The 21253-nt window shown below is 42.2% G+C and overlaps 1 protein-coding gene across 1 annotated transcript in view; it reads left to right on the forward strand.

Moving 5' to 3' along the window:
• The window catches only part of REV3L (REV3 like, DNA directed polymerase zeta catalytic subunit), a 326132-nt gene that overhangs the window by 260877 nt on the left and 44002 nt on the right, over positions 1-21253 (forward strand). The window contains exons 19-24 of the mRNA XM_075340044.1: positions 1308-1423; positions 5563-5681; positions 7388-7506; positions 8012-8153; positions 10066-10310; positions 20094-20202. Coding sequence (XP_075196159.1) covers positions 1308-1423; positions 5563-5681; positions 7388-7506; positions 8012-8153; positions 10066-10310; positions 20094-20202 — 850 coding nt within the window. The remainder of the gene's footprint in view (positions 1-1307; positions 1424-5562; positions 5682-7387; positions 7507-8011; positions 8154-10065; positions 10311-20093; positions 20203-21253) is intronic.

Raw genomic sequence — 21253 nt, forward strand, 5'->3', positions numbered from 1 at the left:
AAAAAGTCTCCTAGGTCACTTTCAAGAAATGGCTATATCACTGGTGAAGTCCATAATTCCCATGCCTTTTTCTTCTTGGTGCTGCAATTCCAATGTTGATGAGTCTATAAGTACAACTTAAGGGGCATATGTTCATGAGTATAGAAAGTAAGGTCAGCTTGTCGCTTATATTAGATACACAGAAAGAACCTTGCTGACCATCATCGAGAAACATGTCCTGAATATGTAGCCTTTATTGCAAGAGTATTTAAAAGACATACAAGTTACAGATGAGGCATTTCACATTGTGCTGAGCTTTAGGTGTAACCCAGTGACTGGAATAACTTTGATTTCACTAATTAGGGGCAAATAATGTTGTTAAATGCCTCAAATGCCCTTTGTAGCCCATGTAAGCAGTTGTCTCATCCTATGCCACCTCATCTTACCTCATCTGAGAGCAGCATGATGTTGGGACAGACACATGATTGCAGTGATGGATCACTTAGTTTACTGGTTGCACCAGTTGTGATACAGCCAGTTTTCAATGCTGTAGATATAGCAGTGTTCAGAAAGCTAACCCTGCCCACACATTGATTAGCAGCTTTCTATGTACATTGACAGTAATCTGCTAATCAGTGCTGGGGGTGTGGTTGGACCAGAAGGCACGCAGGCAACTAGTCCAGCAGTAATAAAACACTGATTGAATTGAAACAACAGTACACAGCCTAATAAGTGACACATCCCTATAATCGGTGTCTAAGTGTCTTTCTCACGCTGCCGTCAGCAAAAATCTGCTGACAGATTCCTTTTAAAAGGGTTGGCCACTTTCTAATCACATTTTTATAGGCCATAAACTATTATGTTTTGGATCTCTAAACTCCCTCATTGCGTACCCCAGGTCTTTATACGAAGTCTCCTGTTGCCAATAGACAGGACTTGTAGACATTGGGCTTGGTGTCTACATGTACATAATGATCAAGCTGTGGCAGTCAAATGATTTACCTATGTGACCCCTTCCCGGCTTCATCCACTTTTGCACAGATGCAGCCAACAAAATCCCCTGTATCTAGGTCTGCGCAGAAGTGGACAGAGCCAAGGGACAGCTGGAATGTCCAAACACGTAGCACAGCCACCTTTCTATTCCTGGAGGCATGAGGAAAGATCGATCCTGTAAATGTGCCATAAATGTCCGAGATGAGCGAACTTATTCACAATCATTTACAATGTGCAAATTCTCATTTCCAACAGTCTGACCATTGAGAACGACCTAATGATCCTTCTATGTGCATTTTAACTTTTCATACTTTTGTCTTTGATTTTTCAAATAGGTATGACCCTGATATTTTGCTAGGATATGAGGTCCAGATGCACTCCTGGGGTTATCTTCTACAGAGGGCATCCGCCCTTAACGTGGATCTCTGTCAGCAAATGTCCAGAGTACCTGGTGCGTTTACACTCTGTTAGTCAATAGTAAACCAAGCTCATAGTAATGAATGTCTTATAAGTGTTCTTCCACGTTACAAGTGCTTTATTATGTAAAAATAATTAATATTGCTGTGTCCATAATATGGGGCGGCACGGTGGCTCACTGGTTAGCACTGCAGCCTTGCAGCGCTGGGGTCCTGGGTTCAAATCCCACCAAGGACACTATCTGCAAGGAGTTTGTATGTTCTCCCCGTGTTTGCGTGGGTTTCCTCCTGGTACTCCGATTTCCTCCCACACTCCAAAGACATACAGATAGGGACTCTAGATTGTGAGCCCCAATGGGGACAGTATTGCCAATGTATGTAAAGCGCTGTGGAATTAATAGCGTTATATAAATGAATAAATATTATTATTATTATCGGGATCTGTGAAATTATCACATTGTTTAACCAGCGCAGGATTTGGTTTAACAAATCACTATTAAAAACAATGTTAGGATTGCTATTTTTGGTTATAGTACCATGGCTCCTACAATAGTCCGAAGTTACGTCACAAGCTCTCAATGCAACTCTGAGAACCAGAATGAGGCTCTCATAGAGATGTATTGAGTTGTGATATCTGGCCCCTTAATGAAACATGGGAGCTGCCGGAAGGGCACAAATTCGCAGAAGACAGACTGGAGCAACGGCGATAGAAGATGAAGCCACAGGAAGGTGTGAATAACACTAGGGACAGGGGACTTATGTTGAAAGCACGACTCCAGCAGTGTAATAAAAAAAACAAAAAACACTGGAGTGGTGCTTTAACCCCTTCACGACGGGACAAATTTCTATTTTTGCATTTTCATTTTTTACTCCCCTTGTTCCCAGAGCCATAACTTGTTGCTTTCTGTCCACATGGACTTATTAGGGCATGTTTTTTTGTAGGAGGAGATGTTCTTTTGAATGAAACAATTCACTTAGCGTACTGTAAAACTGAAAAAATTCCAAACGTGGAGAAATTGTAAAAACACCCCACAATTCTGATATAGTTTTTTGGGGAATTATTTTTACGGTGTACTTTTTTGTGATAAGTGACATTGCAATATGATTCTCCTCATCAGTACAATTATAGCGGTACCAAACATGTTCAGTTTTTTGTTTTTTTTTTTATTATTATTATTTATTGTTAAACTGGTGGAAAAAAAAAATCATAAGTTTTCATGGCTGTGTAGCCATTTTCCAAGACACACAACGTTTTAATTTTCGATGAAGCTATGTAATGGCTTATTTTTTGCGGGGTGAGACGACGTTTTTATTGATACTAAGTTGGGATACTTATGACATTTTGATTGCTTGTTACATATTATGGTATTGCAGCAACTAAAAACATATTTTTCTTTTTATTTACAGTGTTTACCGATCGTGTTAATAATTTTTTTTTATTTTGATAGAATTGGACTTTTCTGAAAGTAGCGATACCACGTCTATTTTTTTTTAAATTTATTATCTTTATTTTTAGCGGGGCAAAAGAGGGGTGTTTTTTTTTCATATTTTTTTAAACTTTTTTTTTTTTTTTTTTTTAGTTTTTCCCCGTTTTTAATAATCCTTTTAAGAGACTATAACTTGCAATCATCTGATCGCTTGTGCTATATACAGCAGTTCCTTAGCATTGCTTTATATAACAGAAATCACAGTCTCCTTTGAAGTCCGGACACAGGCAGGGTTATAAAGGGGCTCTGCTTTGACCAGCATGGAGGTGTTCAGCAGACCCTCTGCTGTCATAGCAACCTATCAGTGACCCACAATCACGTCATGGGCACACCGATGGGAGCTGAAAATGCGCTTACATGCGGGTGCTTGTTAAATTCTGTTATCAGAGTTTGAAAGCGGGATTTAACAGGTTAACAGTCGCAGGCAGAACTCCCCTCCACCTACGATTGTTGGCAGCAGGTCCTCGCTGTAATACACAGTCATTATTTGCCGAGTATAGAGCGAGCTGTATCCATGAGAATCCCCTTTAAACCCGCTTCAAACATGCGGCATACATGTATGCCGGATGTCATGAAGGGGTTAGACATTGCTTTTCTGTTACTGGAACTTCATTATATTTAGTGCTGTCAGATCTAGACACTATTCTTATTATTGTTTTTCTTGTTTTCCATATTCTAAATAAAGTTTAAAATAAAAAAAATGTATTTGGCACTTTATGTAAAATATAATTCTTGAAATCTAGTGAAGAAATTGTGTCCTCCAAAATATTGACATTGAAACACAATTCATTCCACAATAAATACAAGCGGTCATACAGCTTCATTCACAGTAAAATAATAAAAAAAAAATTATAGCTCCTTAAGACCCAAAATAACTGGCCAGTTAAAGGTAATTGGTCATCAGGTTTTTGCTATGTAATCTGAGTGCACCATAATGTAGCAGAAAATTCTCTGATTCCAGCAATGTGTCACTTACTAAGCTATATTTTGCTGTTTCAATACAATCTGTATTTTATCATCAAGAAATTATCACTACAAGACAACTGGCCTCGTGCCTTCTAGTCCAACCATACCCCCAGTACTGATTAGCAGCTGTCACTAAACAATATAAGACAAAACAATCACTGATCTCGGGGAGACCAGCCAGAGAATATACAATGTACACAGAGAGCTTTAGTATGGACGAGGTATACAAAGCCCAAGAACTGAGCTCTGCTAGATCTGTAGGAGAGAAAACTGTGAAGCTATCACAACTACTGCACCCAGTAAACTGTGTTACATGGTACGGTCAGATTACATGGCAAAATCCTGCTGACCAATTCCCTTTTATATGTTAAAATCAGCATTATTGGGTACATGGCCACGCAATACATTGCTCCAATTTCCAGATATGGGTCCCACTACACACTTTTTGGAAATGGAGCTTTCAGTGACTCCAGGATAATAATTAAAAAAAAATCCTCAACACACTGTCTTCCCCATGCCCTCAACTCGCCATCTTCTTGGTCTGTATTCAGAAGGGATTAACCACCAGAAGAAAATGTGGTCATGACACACTGTTATGGGGCGAGGATCTGCTGCTGACACTGTTATGGGGGTAATGTCCCCAAATTCTCTGCTAAGGTACCCCATCCTGTTTATGATCCTCCTGCCTTGTATATGTACCCCATCCTGGTATATGCCCTTATCCTGCTATATACTGGCATCCTGCTATATACTCCCATCCTGCTATATGCCCCCATCCTGATATATACTGCCATCCATCCTGCTATATACCCCATCCATCCTGCTATATGCCCCCATCCTGCTATATACCCTCATCCTGCTATATACCCCCATCCTGCTATATGGCATGTATCCTGTATCACACAAAAAAAAAAAAAAAAAACGTTTCTACTCACCTTTCCTTGCTCCATGCAGCATCGCTCCTCCCCCTGTCTGTGGCGGCAGCAGCACTGCTGATCTGTGTGGAGCCGTCACCGGTCACTGCCCTGCAGCACCGCGATGTCCTCCTGTCTGTGCCAGTCAGCTGACCTGCGTGACTAGCGGCGCGCACAGCGATGACGTCATCGCTGTGCTCACCTCTCTCTACACAGATCAGCGGACCGGCAAAGACAGGAGGACATTGCGATGCTGCAGGGGAACGGTGTGCATGCCGTACTGATTCACTGCACCCAGAGCTGATGATGATGCTCGAGGGGCAGTGAATACAGCCGCACATGATCACTCCTGGCTGTAGTTGCCAGGGATGATCATGAGGGCAGGCTGTTTAATATGCGTGCACCCCCCGCCCACCTGTCAGCGCCGGTTTCAGCGCTGAGAGATGATGGGCGGGAGGATGGGCGTGCATATGTAATGAGCGGGCCAATGTGGTCACTGTAGGCGGTGCCACAGCCTGCTCTTATCCCCGATGACCCGCTCTACCGCAGCACCCTCATTCCCCGCAGCTCTACATTCAGACCATAAGACGCACCCCCCACACAAAAGTGTGTCTTATGGTCCGAAAAATACGGTGTGTATGTATATATATAACTGATATATCATATGTCAGGGTTCAGGATTATCATCATCCACATCCTTTTAATCTGAAGACCCAGATATATAATGTGCATATATGACGTTAGTAGTATTTATAACATACAAATGATAATTATTGTATTAATCTTTCTTTTTATTATTAATTTTAGAGGATGCAAATGAGAACCGATTTTCTGCAGAGAAAGATGAATATGGTGCTGAAACTATGAGCGAGATCAATATAGTTGGTCGGGTAATCCTCAATGTTTGGAGGATGATGAGACCAGAGGTATTGCCAAAGTTCTTATAATATTATATCTTGTACAAGGCTGTGTATAAAACTGACACTGGACTATGCAAAAAAAAATAGTCATGATCCTATAGTGTAGCTTCACTTTTGATTACACCAATAGTAAAATAACAGATATTTGGTATGATGAAACATTTGTTGATTGAAATTCGTACAGTTCCTCATATGGTTACCGATATAGCCTGATATTCTGGTACTTGTTTGACAAATCTCACCTCATCAGCTATGTAAATAAAGACACCCTGTGAGTAAGAAACACAAGGGAATTTATTATCACGGCTCAGTATACTGCCCAAATAAGGATGATCATGAATTATGTTGGTTTTCGCTGCCTCTACAGACCACAGGCGAATAGTGTTTTGAAGGGACTCTCAGCACAGAATGACTGTTCCATCCAAGCACAGGTGTTCAGCGCATCATGGTGGGGCCATTCATTTATTTACACCTTCCAACTTGCCTGTTTTCCTTCTATCTCCACTCTTCTCTTCCTTTATGAAGCCAGAGCCATCAATCAAAAAGAGGAGAGGTGAAGAATCAGGGAAAACAAGCAGGTGCAAAGGTGTATTTAAATGATCAACCCTGCCATGATACACGAGCACCTGTACTTGGTTTGAGCAGTCATTCTTTGCAGACAGAGTTCCTTTTAAAGGGTATTTGTCCACAGGTTTTTGCTACGTAATCTGACAGAAGCATGATGTAGAGACACCGAACATGATTCCAGCGATGTATCACTTAATTTACTAGGTTCTGTAATAAGGACCCTGGTTTTCTCCGCTGCACATCTAGCAGTGCCCTGTGGTAACCCACCCACACCGTGGATTACGAGCTTTTTGTCTTACAGTACTAGCTGACAATCAGGGATGTTGGTGTGGTTGGACTAGGAGGCAGGGACCACCTAGTCCTGTAGTGATAATCTCCTGTTGATAAAACACTGATTGTATTGAAACTGGAAAACAGTCCAGTAAGTGAGACATCGTTGTTATCAGGGTCTCTGTCCTTACATCATGGCGCTATCAGATTGCAAAGCAAAAACCTGCTGACAGATTATTTTTAAATTTGCTTGTAGAAGACCATAAATCACAGCAGATCAACATCTTCGACAAGATGGCTGCCACCATAATTCTGTACAGGAAATATAATTGAAAAAAGCTTTAATTTGAAACTAAAAACATATACAAAAATGTATATACGTTTTGATTAATATGTTAACCTGTCCCCTTTTAAATGTATCCTCAGAGCATCATTATAAGGCTATGCACGCATCGTTTTAAACTGCAGCGTAAACGCATGCGTTCTGCGTCCCCAGCAAAGTCTATGAGAATTTAGCAAATTCCATGCGCACGTTGCATTTTAAAATGCAGAGTTTTGGGTGCCAAATTTTTGACAAAATCGATTTGTTCTAAAAAGCAACATGTCACTTCTTTTGTGTGTTTTGGATGCTTTTCCCACTCTGTCTATGGTAGAGCAAGCATCCATTCTGCATTCAAAATGCTGCGTGTTGGCTGCGTTTTGAAACCCACACATGCAGTGACAAAACGCTGCAGAATATTTGTTGTGGCAGAACGCAACGTGCACACATAGCCTAAATGGACCTGAAATACTCACGTGCAGAATTGAGTTTCAGTGACACGCATTTGTGTTTTCTTTTAAGAATTATAATGTGATTTATTTCTATCATTTTGTAGGTTGCCCTGACTAATTACACATTTGAAAATGTGGTCTTCCACGTTCTTCACCAGAGGTTCCCGCTTTTCACTTTTCGAACGCTGTCTGATTGGTTTGATAATAAGTCTGATATTTACAGGTAATTTTCTATAAATGAGGATTTTAACTTACAGGGGTTGTCCAGGACTCTGATATTTATGGTCTTTCCTTAGAATAGGGCATCAATATCAGATCTGTGGGGTCCAACACCCTCACCACTCAGCTGTTATCAGCTCTGGCAGCGGCCAGATATAAACGGTGTATGAAGTGAAGCACCACAGCGCCATACACTTTTGTGGCCACTGCCAGGTACTGCAGCTCAGCTTCCTGAAGGATACAGGTCTCATTTTCTAGTGGACATACTTTCTAATTTAGTTGTGTAAGATAACACCATGGTATTCTTTCCACACTTCTGTTTGCTGTAACATCCATATAATGATGCCTTTTCTGTGAGTGTTATATCAAAAGCTTATGGACGGTTTGCAAGTTACTCATTCCATAGCATTATCTTTTTCAGGGTTCCAAGTTTTATCCATTGAAAACGGATATCTTTTTGGATCATTACAGAACATGTGACATAATATCTTTTTCTTGACTGTTTACAGATGGAGGATGATTGACCACTACATGAGCCGGGTGCTTGGGACACTCCAGTTACTGGAACACTTAGATTTGATTGGGAGAACTAGTGAACTCGCAAGACTCTTTGGTATTCAGTTTTTGCATGTCCTAACTAGAGGATCACAGGTAAATTGAATGATGAAGAGTGACTGTGCATCAACAGTTTTATTTGCTGCTTTAGGGTATGTGCGCACGTTGCTTTTTACCTGCTTTTTACCTGCTTTTTTGCTGCTTTTTCTTCTGCGCTGTTTAATGCCAAAATGGATGTGTTCTTCTATTCAAGCAAAGTCTATGGGAATTTGGGTTTCTTGTTCACACTATGTTGTTCAAAATGCTGCCTTTTTGTGGCAGAACTTTGGTCAAAAACTCAGCTTTTCAAAGAAGCAACATGTCAATTGTTTTTGCCATTTGGGTTTTGCACTGCAAAGCTGAGTTTTTGACCAAAGTTCTGCCACAAAAAGGCAGCATTTTGAACAACATAGTGTGAACAAGAAACCCAAATTCCCATAGACTTTGCTTGAATAGAAGAACACATCCATTTTGGCATTAAACAGCGCAGAAGAAAAAGCAGCAAAAAAGCAGGTAAAAAGCAGGTAAAAAGCAACGTGCGCACATACCCTTAGTGCATTTACTTCAGTTTTGCAGTGGTTAAGCTCCATCACAAGCTATTTGTAAATTAAAAGGAACCTGTCCCGTATAAACACGTTATTCACCTACAGATACGAGGATACTCTGCAGTTTAATAATGCTCTAAAACTTCCCAGCCACACCGAGAGCCCAGTTAAGATCTTTACTCCTCCTGGCAGCCTCAGGCTGTCTGTCATAGATGCGCAGCTGGAGCAGTTTCAGTCAGCGCTCAGTACACAGTGAGCTGCGGCTGTAACCACACCCCGGCACTGACTGACAGCCAGCTCTGCCTGGAGGAATAAAGATCATTTCCTCCCTGCACCCAGGCTCCCAGTGCAGCAAACAGGCAGCTTTAGAACATTATTAACCTGCTGACTAACTCCACATGTGCAGATTAATTGCATTTTTTACATGACCAGTTCCCCTTTTAACGACCGCGGGCCGTAACAGTACCTCCTAAGGCATGTAGTTCTAATCACCAGCGGCTGCTGTGGTCCGCACACATGTCTGCTGATATGAACAGCTGACATGTGTGCCTTACACTCGCGCCTGGTAGCTATCATGAGTCACTTCCTATTTCACCCAGCCAATTACTGCCAGTAATAAGAGGTGAGTATTTCTGGTGATCACAACTGTGTAGCTGTGACCACCAGAAATGAACAAGCGATCAGACTGCTGATTCTTATAGTTCCCAAGGGGGGACTAGTAAGATTTAAAAAAAAGTTATAAAAAGTTCAAATAGCCCCTCCCATTCGCCCAATTAAAAATGAAAGGGTTAAAAAAAATATACAAACATTTGGTATTGTCGTGTTCAGAAATGCTTGATCTATCAAAATATAAAATCAATTAATCTGATCAGTAAACGGCAGGTTTTGGAAAATGGCGCAAAAAGTGTGCCACTTTTTTTGGACAAACGGCTGAGTTTTTTTTAACCTTTAATATAAGTGAACTTATAAATGTTTGGTGTCTAAGAACTCGCACTTTTTTTTTTTGAAATTTGTTTCCACGCTTGAAATTTTTTTGCTGTTTTCCAGTACACTATATGGTAAAATTATGGTTTCATTCAAAAGTACAACTTGTTCCGCAAAAAACAAGTTCTTACATGGCAAGATTAACGATAAAATAAAAGTGTTAAGGCTCTCAGAAGGAGGGGAGCAAAAAAACCCGGAGAATCATCCGGGGGTGAAGGGGTTAAAGTGGTATTGTCATCTTGATGTGCAGGCCTAGATGTTAACCTTTTAGCAAGCCAGGACAAAACAACTATTCCCGAAACCAGGGCTATTAAAGTGTAGGATGAAGGTTGCCATGATGGGAATGATGGTGTTTATTTCATAACTGAAACGCTGCAGTGAAAACATGGCGGAATTACATGACTAAACTAATGATTTGTTGTTTTGTTTTTATCTCACAGTACCGAGTTGAATCAATGATGCTCCGCATTGCTAAACCACTGAATTACATCCCAGTAACTCCAAGCCCCCAGCAACGAGCTCAGATGAGAGCCCCGCAGTGCATACCACTAGTGATGGAGCCCGAGTCCAAATTCTACAGCAATTCCATATTGGTGCTGGACTTTCAGTCCTTGTACCCCTCCATAGTGATTGCATATAACTACTGCTACTCAACTTGCTTGGGAAACATTGAGAACTTGGGAAAGTAAGAGCCATCACTGTTTTTACTTTTCACATTAAATATTAAGTATATGAATAATATTAAAGTAGATACTGTAGGAGGAATGTATGGCAGCACAACAAATGCTGTGCCCAAATTGAAGTGTAAGCATTATACCATGATGGGGGTCATTGTGAAGCTTGTGTATATTGCTAATATAAAAAAATTAAATATAGCTACCTATTTTCACAATCTAGCATGTACATTCACTTTAAATTGCTTGTCTGGAACTGTAGAATTGATGACTTTTCTATGGGATACTTCATGAATATGAGATTGGTGAGGCTGCAAAGTGTCAATCTATACCAATCAGCTGAGGTTAAGAGCCAAGTAATTTACAGGGTGGAACACAGCACACACAGCGCTGTCTATAACCTCACCCACACCACTGATTGGCAGCTTCCTGTGTCTACGTTGTGTGCATTATCAGAAAGTCAGTGGTGGGGGTAGGGTTACACAGATTAAATATCAAATAAATCCAGCTTCACAGGCTTGCAGACCTCTTTATTGAATAAAATATTTTGTGAACAGCATTGCCAAGACCTCAAGTGGTGAGCCTTCTACACGTTTTGGATTTTGAAAAAGCAAAAAGCCAGCACTAAATGTGCACTACAGCACTAAAAATTCCAACTGTACATATTATATATTTGAGATTTTTGGCATTGCAATTTCTTGAGCTACCCCGCCACGTCACGGCAAATCTCTTTGGGGCAGTCCTACGCTAAAATATTTTTATAAAATGTGCCGGACGGCCTCACATATGAAATAGTAGTACTGCTCTTAGCAGCACTCACTTTGTCTTTTTCAATCATGTACCCATGACTGAGTCATGGCTGTGGGCGGGACAGATCCAAGAAAATGCTGCATGAAAATAAATAGCCTGTGGACAGGGCCTGATGACTGAATGTGAACAGCCACCAACCACCATAATCTAGACAGGTGGAGTACATCCCAAATTTGGGTGCATAGCAAGGTGGGGGTCAGCCACCGACCAATTCAATGAAGAAAAAACAAAAAGCCAGCACATATGTGAGGCCGTCTGGCACATTTTATAAGAATATTTTAGTGTAGGACTGCCCAAAAAAGATTTGTCGTGACGTGGCGGGGTAGCTCAAGAAATTGCAATGCCAAAAATCTCAAATTTATAATATGTACAGTTGGAATTTTTAGTGTATACAAGGACTGTTAGGCTCTGTGCGCACTGGGAAATGGAATTTTCTTGTGAAAATTCCGCATCCTCTCAAAGATTACCGCACCCGCGGTAAAAAAACGCGGGAAACCGCACCCGAAAACCGCATGCGGTTTGCCGCGGTTTTACCGCGGTATTATTCGCGGTATTGCCGCGGTTTTGCCGCGTGCGGGTTGGGATGTGCTTTATTGCATTCAATGCAATAAAGCACATTGAAAAAAAAAAAAAATCATTTAATTCTGAGATAGTAGATAGACAGAAGAATAGATAGAGGGATAGATAGACAAACAGAGGGATAGATAGATAGACAGAGGGATAGATAGAGGGATAGATAGACAGAGGGATAGATAGATGACAGATCGCTGCATTTCCTACGGTCGGCAGTGAGTTCACATTACCGGCCGTGGGAAATGACCGGTAATTACCTCTGCTGTCTGCTGCATTCAGCCTGTGTCTGTGACAGTCGCGGCTGGATGTCAGCAGTGCAGGACGCCGGAGCCGGAGCTGTGGATTATGTCGGACCTATGGATTACGCCGGAGCTTTGGTGCGGGAGGGGTTAATAAAATGGTGAACGAGGCTTGTTTGTTTTATTTAAAATAAAGGATTTTTCGGTGTCTGTGTTTTTTCACTTTACTTACGGGTTGATCATGTCAGCTGTCACATAGACGCTGCCATGATCAAGCCTGGAGTTAATGGCGGTGGTCCCCCATCACCATTAACCCCTTGTATTACCTTGCCACCACTGCTACACGGTGGCAAGAAGAGCCGAGGACACGCCGGTATTGCCGCATAATGCATGCGACAGTGCCGGGGCAGCTGCGGCTGATATTCTCGGCTGCGGGAGGGGGAGTGAGGCGGGGGACATTAACCCTGCCCCTCTCCCTCCCCAGCCTGAGAATACCGGGCCGCCGCTGTGTGCTTACCTCGGCTGGAAGGTGAATATGCAGCGGAGCCCACGTTCTTTTTTTTTTTCTATATTTCCGTTTTCTTTCTATGTGTGTTCTATGTGTCTGTGATGTGTTCTGTGTGTGTGATCTGTGTTTGTGTTTACTCTGCACGGCTTCCTCTTCCTGTAATGACATCACTTCCCTGCAAAACCGCAGACAGGCGATGCACATTACCGGAGGTAAACCGCGAAATACCGCAGGGAATAACGCAGGAAAACGCAGTGAACCGCACAGAATTTGCTGCCTGCGTTATTCCCTGCGGGATTTCATGATTAAGATTGAGTCAATGGAGTGAAATCCCGCAGCGATGTGCGGAAAAGAAGTGACATGCACTTGTTTTTGCTGCGGGATTCCCGCAGCAAAACATGCAGCTGTCAAATTCCGCCCAGTGCGCACAGGATTTTTTTTTCTCCATAGGATTTGCTGGTGATTCACTGCAGAGATGTTATGAACATTTTCTGCAGCGAAACATGCAGCAAATCTGCGGAAAATCCGCTGCAAAATCCGGTAAGTGCGCACATAGCCTTAGGCAGGGATTAGAAAAATGCGCTCAGAACAGCTCGTAGTTCTGGTTGTATAATTGCACCTGACAGGTTCCCTTCAACTTGAAGTTCACTGTCAATTATCAAAAAAATACTATTGAATTTCTGCATCTCAAACTAGAGGGCAGGGATGGGACATATAGGAAAATAATATCAGTGAAAACCATTTTTCATTCTACAAGTAATCGTCCCAGACACAATAAATGCTATTCCTGTAGGTGAATACAATGCCATGTGAAAGTATTCAGCTCCCTTGAATAAGTCAACTATTACCCATATTTCAGGCTTCAAACATAAAGATAAAAAATGTTAAAGTAATGGTGAAGAATCAACAAGTGGGGCACAATTGTGAAGTTGAACGAAATTTATTGTTTATTTTAAACATTTTTTTTAAAAATAAACTGAAAATTGTGGTGTGCAATATTATTCAGTTTTTTTAAGTTAATACTTTGTAGCGCCACATTTTGCTGCGATTTACAGCTGCAAGTCGCTTGGGGTATGTCTCTATCAGTTTTTCACATCGAGAGACTGAAATTCTTGCCCATTGAAAACAGCTAGAGCTGAGTGAGGTTGGATGGAGAGCGTTTGTGAACAGCAGTTTTCAGCTCTTTCCACAGATTCTCAATTGGATTCAGGTCTGGACTTTGACTTGGCCATTCCAACACCTGGATACGTTTATATTTGAACCATTCCGTTGGAGATTTTGCTTTATGTTTGGGATCATTGTCTTGTTGGAAGACAAATCTCCGTTCCAGTCTCAGGTCTTTTGCAGACTCCAACAGGTTTTCTTCAAGAATGGTCCTGTATTTGGCTCCATCCATCTTCCCATCAATTTTAACCATCTTCCCTGTCCCTGCTGAAGAAAAGCAGGCCCAAACCATGATGCTGCCACCACCATGTTTGACAGTGGGATGGTGTGTTCTGGGTGATGAGCTGTGTTGCTTTTACACCAAACATATCGTTTGGCATTGTGCCCAAAAAGTTTGATTTTGGTTTCATCTGACTAGAACACCTTCTTCCACATGTTTGGTGTGTCTCCCAGGTGGCTTGTTGCAAACTGTAAGCAACACTTTTTATGGATATCTTTGAGAAATGGCTTTCCCCTTGCCACTCTTCCATAAAGGCCAGATTTGTGCAGTGTACGACTGATTGTTGTCCTCTGGACAGACTCTCCCACCTTAGCTGTAGATATCTGCAGTTCATCCAGAGTGATTATGGGCCTCTTGGCTGCATCTCTGATCAGTCTTCTTGTTTGAGATGAAAGTTTGGATAAATGGCTGGCTCTTGGTAGATTTGCAGTGGTATGATACTCCTTCCATTTCAATATGATCGCTTGCACAGTGCTCCTCGGGATGTTTAAAGTTTTGGAAATCTTTTTGTAACCAAATTCAGCTTTAAACTTGTCCACAACAGTATCACGCACCTGCCTGTTGTGTTCCTTGGTCTTCGTGATGCTATCTGCGCTTTAAACAGACCACTGAGACTATCATAGAGCAGGTGCATTTATACGGAGACTTCACTACACACAGGTGACTTATATTTATCATCCGTCATTTAGGACAACATTGAATCATTCAGAGATATTCAATGAACTTCTGGAGTGAGTTTGCTGCACTGAAAGTAAAAGGGACGAATAATATTGCACGCCCCAGTTTTCAGTTCTTTATTTTTAAAAAAGGTTTAAAATAAGCAAGAAATTTCGTTCAACTTCACAATTGTGTCCCACTTGTTGTTGATTCTTCACCATTAAGTTAAATTTTTTTATCTTTATGTTTGAAGCCTGAAATGTGGGTAAAGGTTGACAAATTCAAGGGGGCCGAATACTTTCGCAAGGCACTGTATATGCACACAAAACACAATTATAAGAACAAATTCAGTTATCTAAAAGAAACTGAACTAATTAAACAGAAATTAACAAGTAGGAGTTATCAAAATTGGATGCTGAATAGAGCGCAAGCTCAGGACAAACCAAATATAAAAATATTGATAAAGCAAAGGAAAGTAACCAGTTCACTTCAATAAAAAAAATATCTTTTATAAAAACCTTACAATCTTGGAGGAGGACGCTAATATGGCACAAATCTTTAACAAAGGTTGATGAGTAGTTTCGTAAAATGCTCCAACATTAGACACCACTTTATCACCAAATTGGGAAAATACCAATGCCACCTGGTTAAATGTTAAAGGTTTTTTCCTATGCGGTATGAACTACTGCAAAACCTGTCTACATGTTTTACAAAATAAAACGTTTTGTGATATAAGAGCACGAATAACTTTTCATATTAACTCTTTCATTAACTGCAACACTACGCATGTATATATTATAGAATGTTCCATTTGCAAATTATAATATGTCGGTAGTACTATATGCCTATTAAGAATTTGCGTTAGGGGGAACACTTGCATGATATAGAAAACAGCAAAACAGTTAAGAGCATGTCACAACACAAGCTTCTAGGCCTTCTATCAATCAAAAGTTGTAGTAAATCATCTTTTAAAGTGTACGCAATAAAACACACAAAACATTCCAAAATGTGGAGATTTAGAAAAAATACTGCACAGCTGGAAAGCTTGGTAGATCTTTAGACTAGACATGAGAGTCCTATATGGCTTAAACTTAATATGGCTTAACATTACAACTAATTAGGAACCTATTTAGGTGTTGATTTTTTACCTTACCATCTAAGGGAATTTTAATTGATGAAGTGATTTTTTTTTTGTGGTTGTAACTTTGTAGAATTATTTTAGTTTCACTATCACACTCAGGGTGTTTCTATTACTTCATTATGTAGTAAAGTGACTGGTGTGCTCTCTGCAACTGGGATTATATCAGTGCACTAATGATATTGTTTTAACATCATAACTAAGGATGCTGCGACATCTGAAATGCATAGAACGCTGACTACCCGAGGTCTTGGCAATGCTGTTCACTAAATATTTTATTCGATAAAGATGTATGTAAAGCTTGATTTCTTCAATCTATTTTGTGAACGTCCTGACAGGAATGGATCCATGCTCCAGGTCACTATTCAGATGAAAAATTGTGATGAGCTGGGTTTCTCCTACTTAGTTACACAGATTAACCTGACTGGCCTGCACATGACAGCTAGTCAGCCAGTGATAAGCTGCTGCTGATAAAACACTGATTGTATTGAAATTACACCACAGTTGAATAAGTGACGCATTGCTGGAATCAGGCTTTCTGCCCCTACATTATGCTGCTCTCAGATAGCAAAAACCTGTTGGCCACTTTCCTTTTAATCCCTTCTTGACCTTAAGGCCCCGTCACACTAAGCAACATCGCTAGCAACATCGCTGCTAACGAACAACTTTTGTGACGTTGATAGCGATGTTGCTGTGTGTGACATCCAGCAACAACCTGGCCCCTGCTGTGAGGTCGTTGGTTGTTGCTGAATGTCCTGGGCCATTTTTTAGTTGTTGCTGTCCCGCTGTGAAGCACAGATCGCTGTGTGTGACAGCGAGACAGCAACAACTAAATGTGCAGGCAGCAGGAGCCGGCTTCTGCGGAGGCTGGTAACCAATGTAAACATCGAGTAACCAAGAAGCCCTGTCCTTGGTTACCCGATATTTACCTTTGTTACCAGCCTCCGCCGCTCTCACTGTCAGTGCCGGCTCCTGCTCTGTGCACATGTAGCTGCAGGACACATCGGGTTAATTAACCCGATGTGTGCTGTAGCCAGGAGAGCAGGGAGCCAGCGCTAAGCAGTGTGTGCTGCTCCCTGCTCTGTGCACATTTAGCTGCAGCACACATCGGGTAATTAACCCGATGTGTGCTGTAAGTAGGAGAGCAAGGAGCCAGCGCTAAGCGGTGTGCGCTGCTCCCTGCTATGTGCACATGTAGCTGCAGCACACATCGGGTAATTAACCCGATGTGTGCTGTAACTAGGAGAGCAGGGAGCCAGCGCTCAGTGTGCGCTGCTCCCTGCTCTCTGCACGTGTAGCTGCGTGCACTGGTAACCAAGGTAAATATCGGGTTGGTTACCCGATATTTACCTTAGTTACCAAGCGCAGCATCTTCCACGCGGCGCTGGGGGCTGGTCACTGGTTGCTGGTGAGCTCACCAGCAACTCGTGTAGCGACGCTCCAGCGATCCCTGCCAGGTCAGGTTGCTGGTGGGATCGCTGGAGTGTCGCAGTGTGACATCTCACCAGCAACCTCCTAGCAACTTACCAGCGATCCCTATCGTTGTTGGGATCGCTGGTAAGTTGCTTAGTGTGACTGGACCTTTAGATGTTCTGGTACGTCCAAGGTTGTGTCCCACCCTTTGATGTGGGCTCGCATAGCAAGCCTGCAAGTTTTCCCGCACATATTGGCTGATCTTATCAGCAGACATGTGCCGCGGAGATCTACACACACCTGTTAACTAGATAAATCCCACTGTCGATCTCTGACTGTGGATTTTAACAGGGGGCACATCATTCCCCACTCCCGTTGGCAGCCCCGTGACGTCATTGAGTGGCGCCGATAGGTTGTTATGACAGCCGGGGTTCAGCTAATGACCCCTGTGTCTGTAATGACATACAGTATTTCCAGTGAGCTAGCTGATATTCATAGGAGATCATGATTTGTGCTGATGCATTGCTCTGTATAGCAAAAGCGATTGGATGATCGCAGCTTCGAGTCCCCAAAGGGGAAAAGTATATACAATAAGTGTAAAAACAAAACACAAGTTCAAATCACTCCCCTTTTAGCCTTTTGAAAATAAAACACTTAAAAAAAACAAAAAAAACCCACACATTTGATATCGCCAAGTTTAGAAATTCCCAATCTATCAAAATATAAATTAAATGAATCTGATCAGTAAACTGCGTAACGAGAAAAAAATGACAACGCCAGAATCACGGTGTTTTTGGTTGCCGCAAATTGTACTAAAATGCAATAACAGGTGATAAAAACATCGCATCTACATAAAAATAGTACAATTAAAAATGTTAGTCCAAGATACAAACAATAAGCCATCACTGTGACCCAGATCATGAAAAATGAGAACGCTATGGGTCCCAGAAAATGGTGAGAAAAGTGCAATTTTTTTTTTTTTTTTTAAAAAAAAAAAAACAAATTTCTGAATGGTTTTTTCACCACTTACATTTAGGCTACATTCACATGACCGTTCTGTTTTGGCGGGCCGCAAAAAATGGTCCATTTTTTTCACGGATGCATCCGTGTGGCATTTGTGTGACATCCGTTCTGTTCCGTATATGGTCCGTGTGTCATCCGTGTGCCTTCCGTGTTTTTTGCGGACCGCAAAAAAACGGAAGCAGCAAGAAAGATAAATAGACGAGTAGATATAGAGATGCATAGATAGATATAAAGACAGAGAGATAGAGGAATGAATGAATAGAGGGATGGATAGATGGATAGATAGATGAGAAAGACATATATAATGTCCCACCCCCCTGCATATTCTATGCTGGCACCCTTTTGTGACTTTCATGTGGCACTAAAGGGTGCTTAGCCTTGTATTTTGCCAAAAAATAAATAAATTAATTAAAAAAAAGTGGGGTCTTTTGTAGCCAAAACAGAGGGCACCCCACGCTGTTATTTTAAATTAAATAAATAATTTAAAACAAAAAACACGGGGTCCCCCCCAAATTGTATCACCAGCGAAGGTAAAGCGGACAGCTGGGGTCTGGTATTCTCAGACTAGGGAGGTCCACTGTTATTGGACACTCCCCAGCCTAAAAATAGCAGGCTACAGCCGCCCCAGAAGTGGCGCATCCATTAGATGTGCCAATTTTGTCGCTTTGCCCCAACTCATCCCGTTGCCCTGGTGCGGTGGCAAACTGGGTAATATATGGGGTTGATGCTAGATGTGTAATGTCACCTGGCATTAAGACCTGGGGTTTGTGATGTCACGCGTCTATCAGATACCCGACATCAACAACCCAGTTAGTAATAAACAAAAAATTGACAACAATAAAAGTTTTATTTGAAAAAACACTCCCCAAACCATTCCCTCTTTCACCAATTTATTGAAAAGAACAATTAAATCCGGGTCCGGTGTAATCCAATAAGGTGGTCCCACGACGATCCATACCATAGTCAGTGTCCCAGTCAATGAAGAACAGAATGTTCCCCATTGGCTGGGAGAGCAGTGCATTGACCTGAGCTAACATCAATAGATCAGCCCAGGTCACTGCAGGGGATGACAAGTGCTGCTGTCAGGAAGTTAGGTGAGATCATTACCTGCTGTGACAATCTCGTGCACTCCTGACGTCAGCGCTGTCACTGACTTCCATTGTCTGCCGCGTTCACAGCGAAGAATCGCGGGAGCCCGTGACGTCACCGCTAGTCACAGTCTCTGGCCGCCCGCGAGACGGGCATAGAAGGCAGTGACACCGCGGATGTCAAGAGAGCAGGAGATCGTCACAGCAGGTAATGATCTCATCTAATCTCCTGACAGCAGCGCTAGTCATCCCCGCGGCTGCCCGCACTGCAGTGTGAGAAGCTGCTGATACTGCTGTGCGGGCAGCCGCGGGGCAGCGGGACACAGACTGCACGGGCACCCGACGGAGGTCACACGGAAGTGCTTCTGTGCGGCTTCCGGGGATTTTGCGGACCCATTGACTTGTAATGAGTCACGGCCCATTATTACGGAACAGAATAGGACATGTTCCATAATAACGGAACGGACATACAGCATCCGATGTTTTTTTTTTTTGTAGGATCGGATGCACACGGAAGTTCTTCCGTGTGCCATCCGATCCTACACAAAAGACATTGAAAAGATGGTCCTGTCTGTGGGTCCGCAAAAAAACAGGAACTGACCAGGACAAACGGAACGGTCATGTGAATGAGCCCTTTAAAAAAAAAAACAAAAAAAAAAAACTATACATGTTTGGTACTGACCTCGGGAGTTCTATTGCCAGGTCAGTTCCCTTGTAGATTAAGTCCTCGTAGGCAGGCTCTTTTCTCCCTCTCTACTAGTCTGTCACTAATTTAATCATGACCATTGTGCTTTTCTGTGACTCTCCTTCATACATGGAGAACTCTGGAATCACTGATGCCCTGACATAAGTAATAATGAGAATAGTTTCCTAAAAGAACATGTTGCTACTTGCTTTCTAGGTGTGAGGAGTTAAAGTTTGGCTGCACATCTTTGCACGTTCCTCCAGACCTCCTGTACCAGCTGCGGCATGATATTACCATATCTCCTAATGGAGTTGCTTTTGTTAAGGTAAGTAGGCCATCCTTGGTATAAATCATTACCCTGACATCTGTATATAATTTATCTGTATGTGTGTCCTGTCAGTATTAGGCTGCTTTCACACTACGTTTTTTTAACAGCTGTCATGAACGTTTTTTTTAACGCAAAAGCGGATCCAGTGCAAATGCGTTTTCATTTCAATGCATTTGCAATGGACTCGCGTTAACATGCGTTCACCTGCGTTTGCGTGCGTTATAGTGAGGATCCAGCGACTTGCAGTTTTTTAACATTGTTCAAAAACGCTACTTGTAGCGTTTTTGAGCTGCGTCCAAATACTGCAAATTGCTGGATCCTGACTAAACATCACGCAAACGCATGTGAACGCTGCATGCTGATAGACAGGATCCTGCTTGCTCTACTGAGCATGCACAGAAACCAGCCTCGGGTGATCAGCCCCTCTCTCTCCTCCCTCTCTCCACCTCCCTCCCCCTCTCTCTGTCTCTCCCCCCCCTCTCCTCTCTCTCCCCCGCCTGAGAGCTGCGGACACTCGTAACCAAGGTAAATATCAGGTAACCACTTCTCTTAGTTACCCGATGTTTACGTTGGTTACGTGTACAGACGCTCGTAACCAAGATAAATATCGGGTATCCAAGCAAGTTACCCGATGTTTACCTTGGTTACGAACCTCCGCAGTTGTAAGAAGCCGGCTCCCAGTCTGGCACGTTTAGTTCCCCTCACTCCCGATCACATGACTCCAATGCCCGCCCCTAAACATCCAGTGACAGGATCCTGCAAAATAACACATGCGTTAGCATGCGTTTTTTGCTGTAAAAGCAGGATCCGCTTTTACAGCAAGAAAACGTTCATGACGCATGTTAAAAAAACATAGTGTGAAAGCAGCCTTACACCTATGGACTGGAACTTTGGAACTTTTGCATTTGCTAATGCAATTCGAGTTGTCGTTTTTTTTCCGGGTTAATATTTAGGTAAGTGAAAATTATCCAGCATCGCATTTACAAAGTCTTGGTCAATAAATATTTGATGAATGGTTCTTGGTAGGTTCTGATTAGCCGCAAGGAGA

The sequence above is a fragment of the Anomaloglossus baeobatrachus genome, chromosome 3 (genome assembly GCF_048569485.1).
Source record: "Anomaloglossus baeobatrachus isolate aAnoBae1 chromosome 3, aAnoBae1.hap1, whole genome shotgun sequence".
Taxonomy (NCBI): domain Eukaryota; kingdom Metazoa; phylum Chordata; class Amphibia; order Anura; family Aromobatidae; genus Anomaloglossus; species Anomaloglossus baeobatrachus.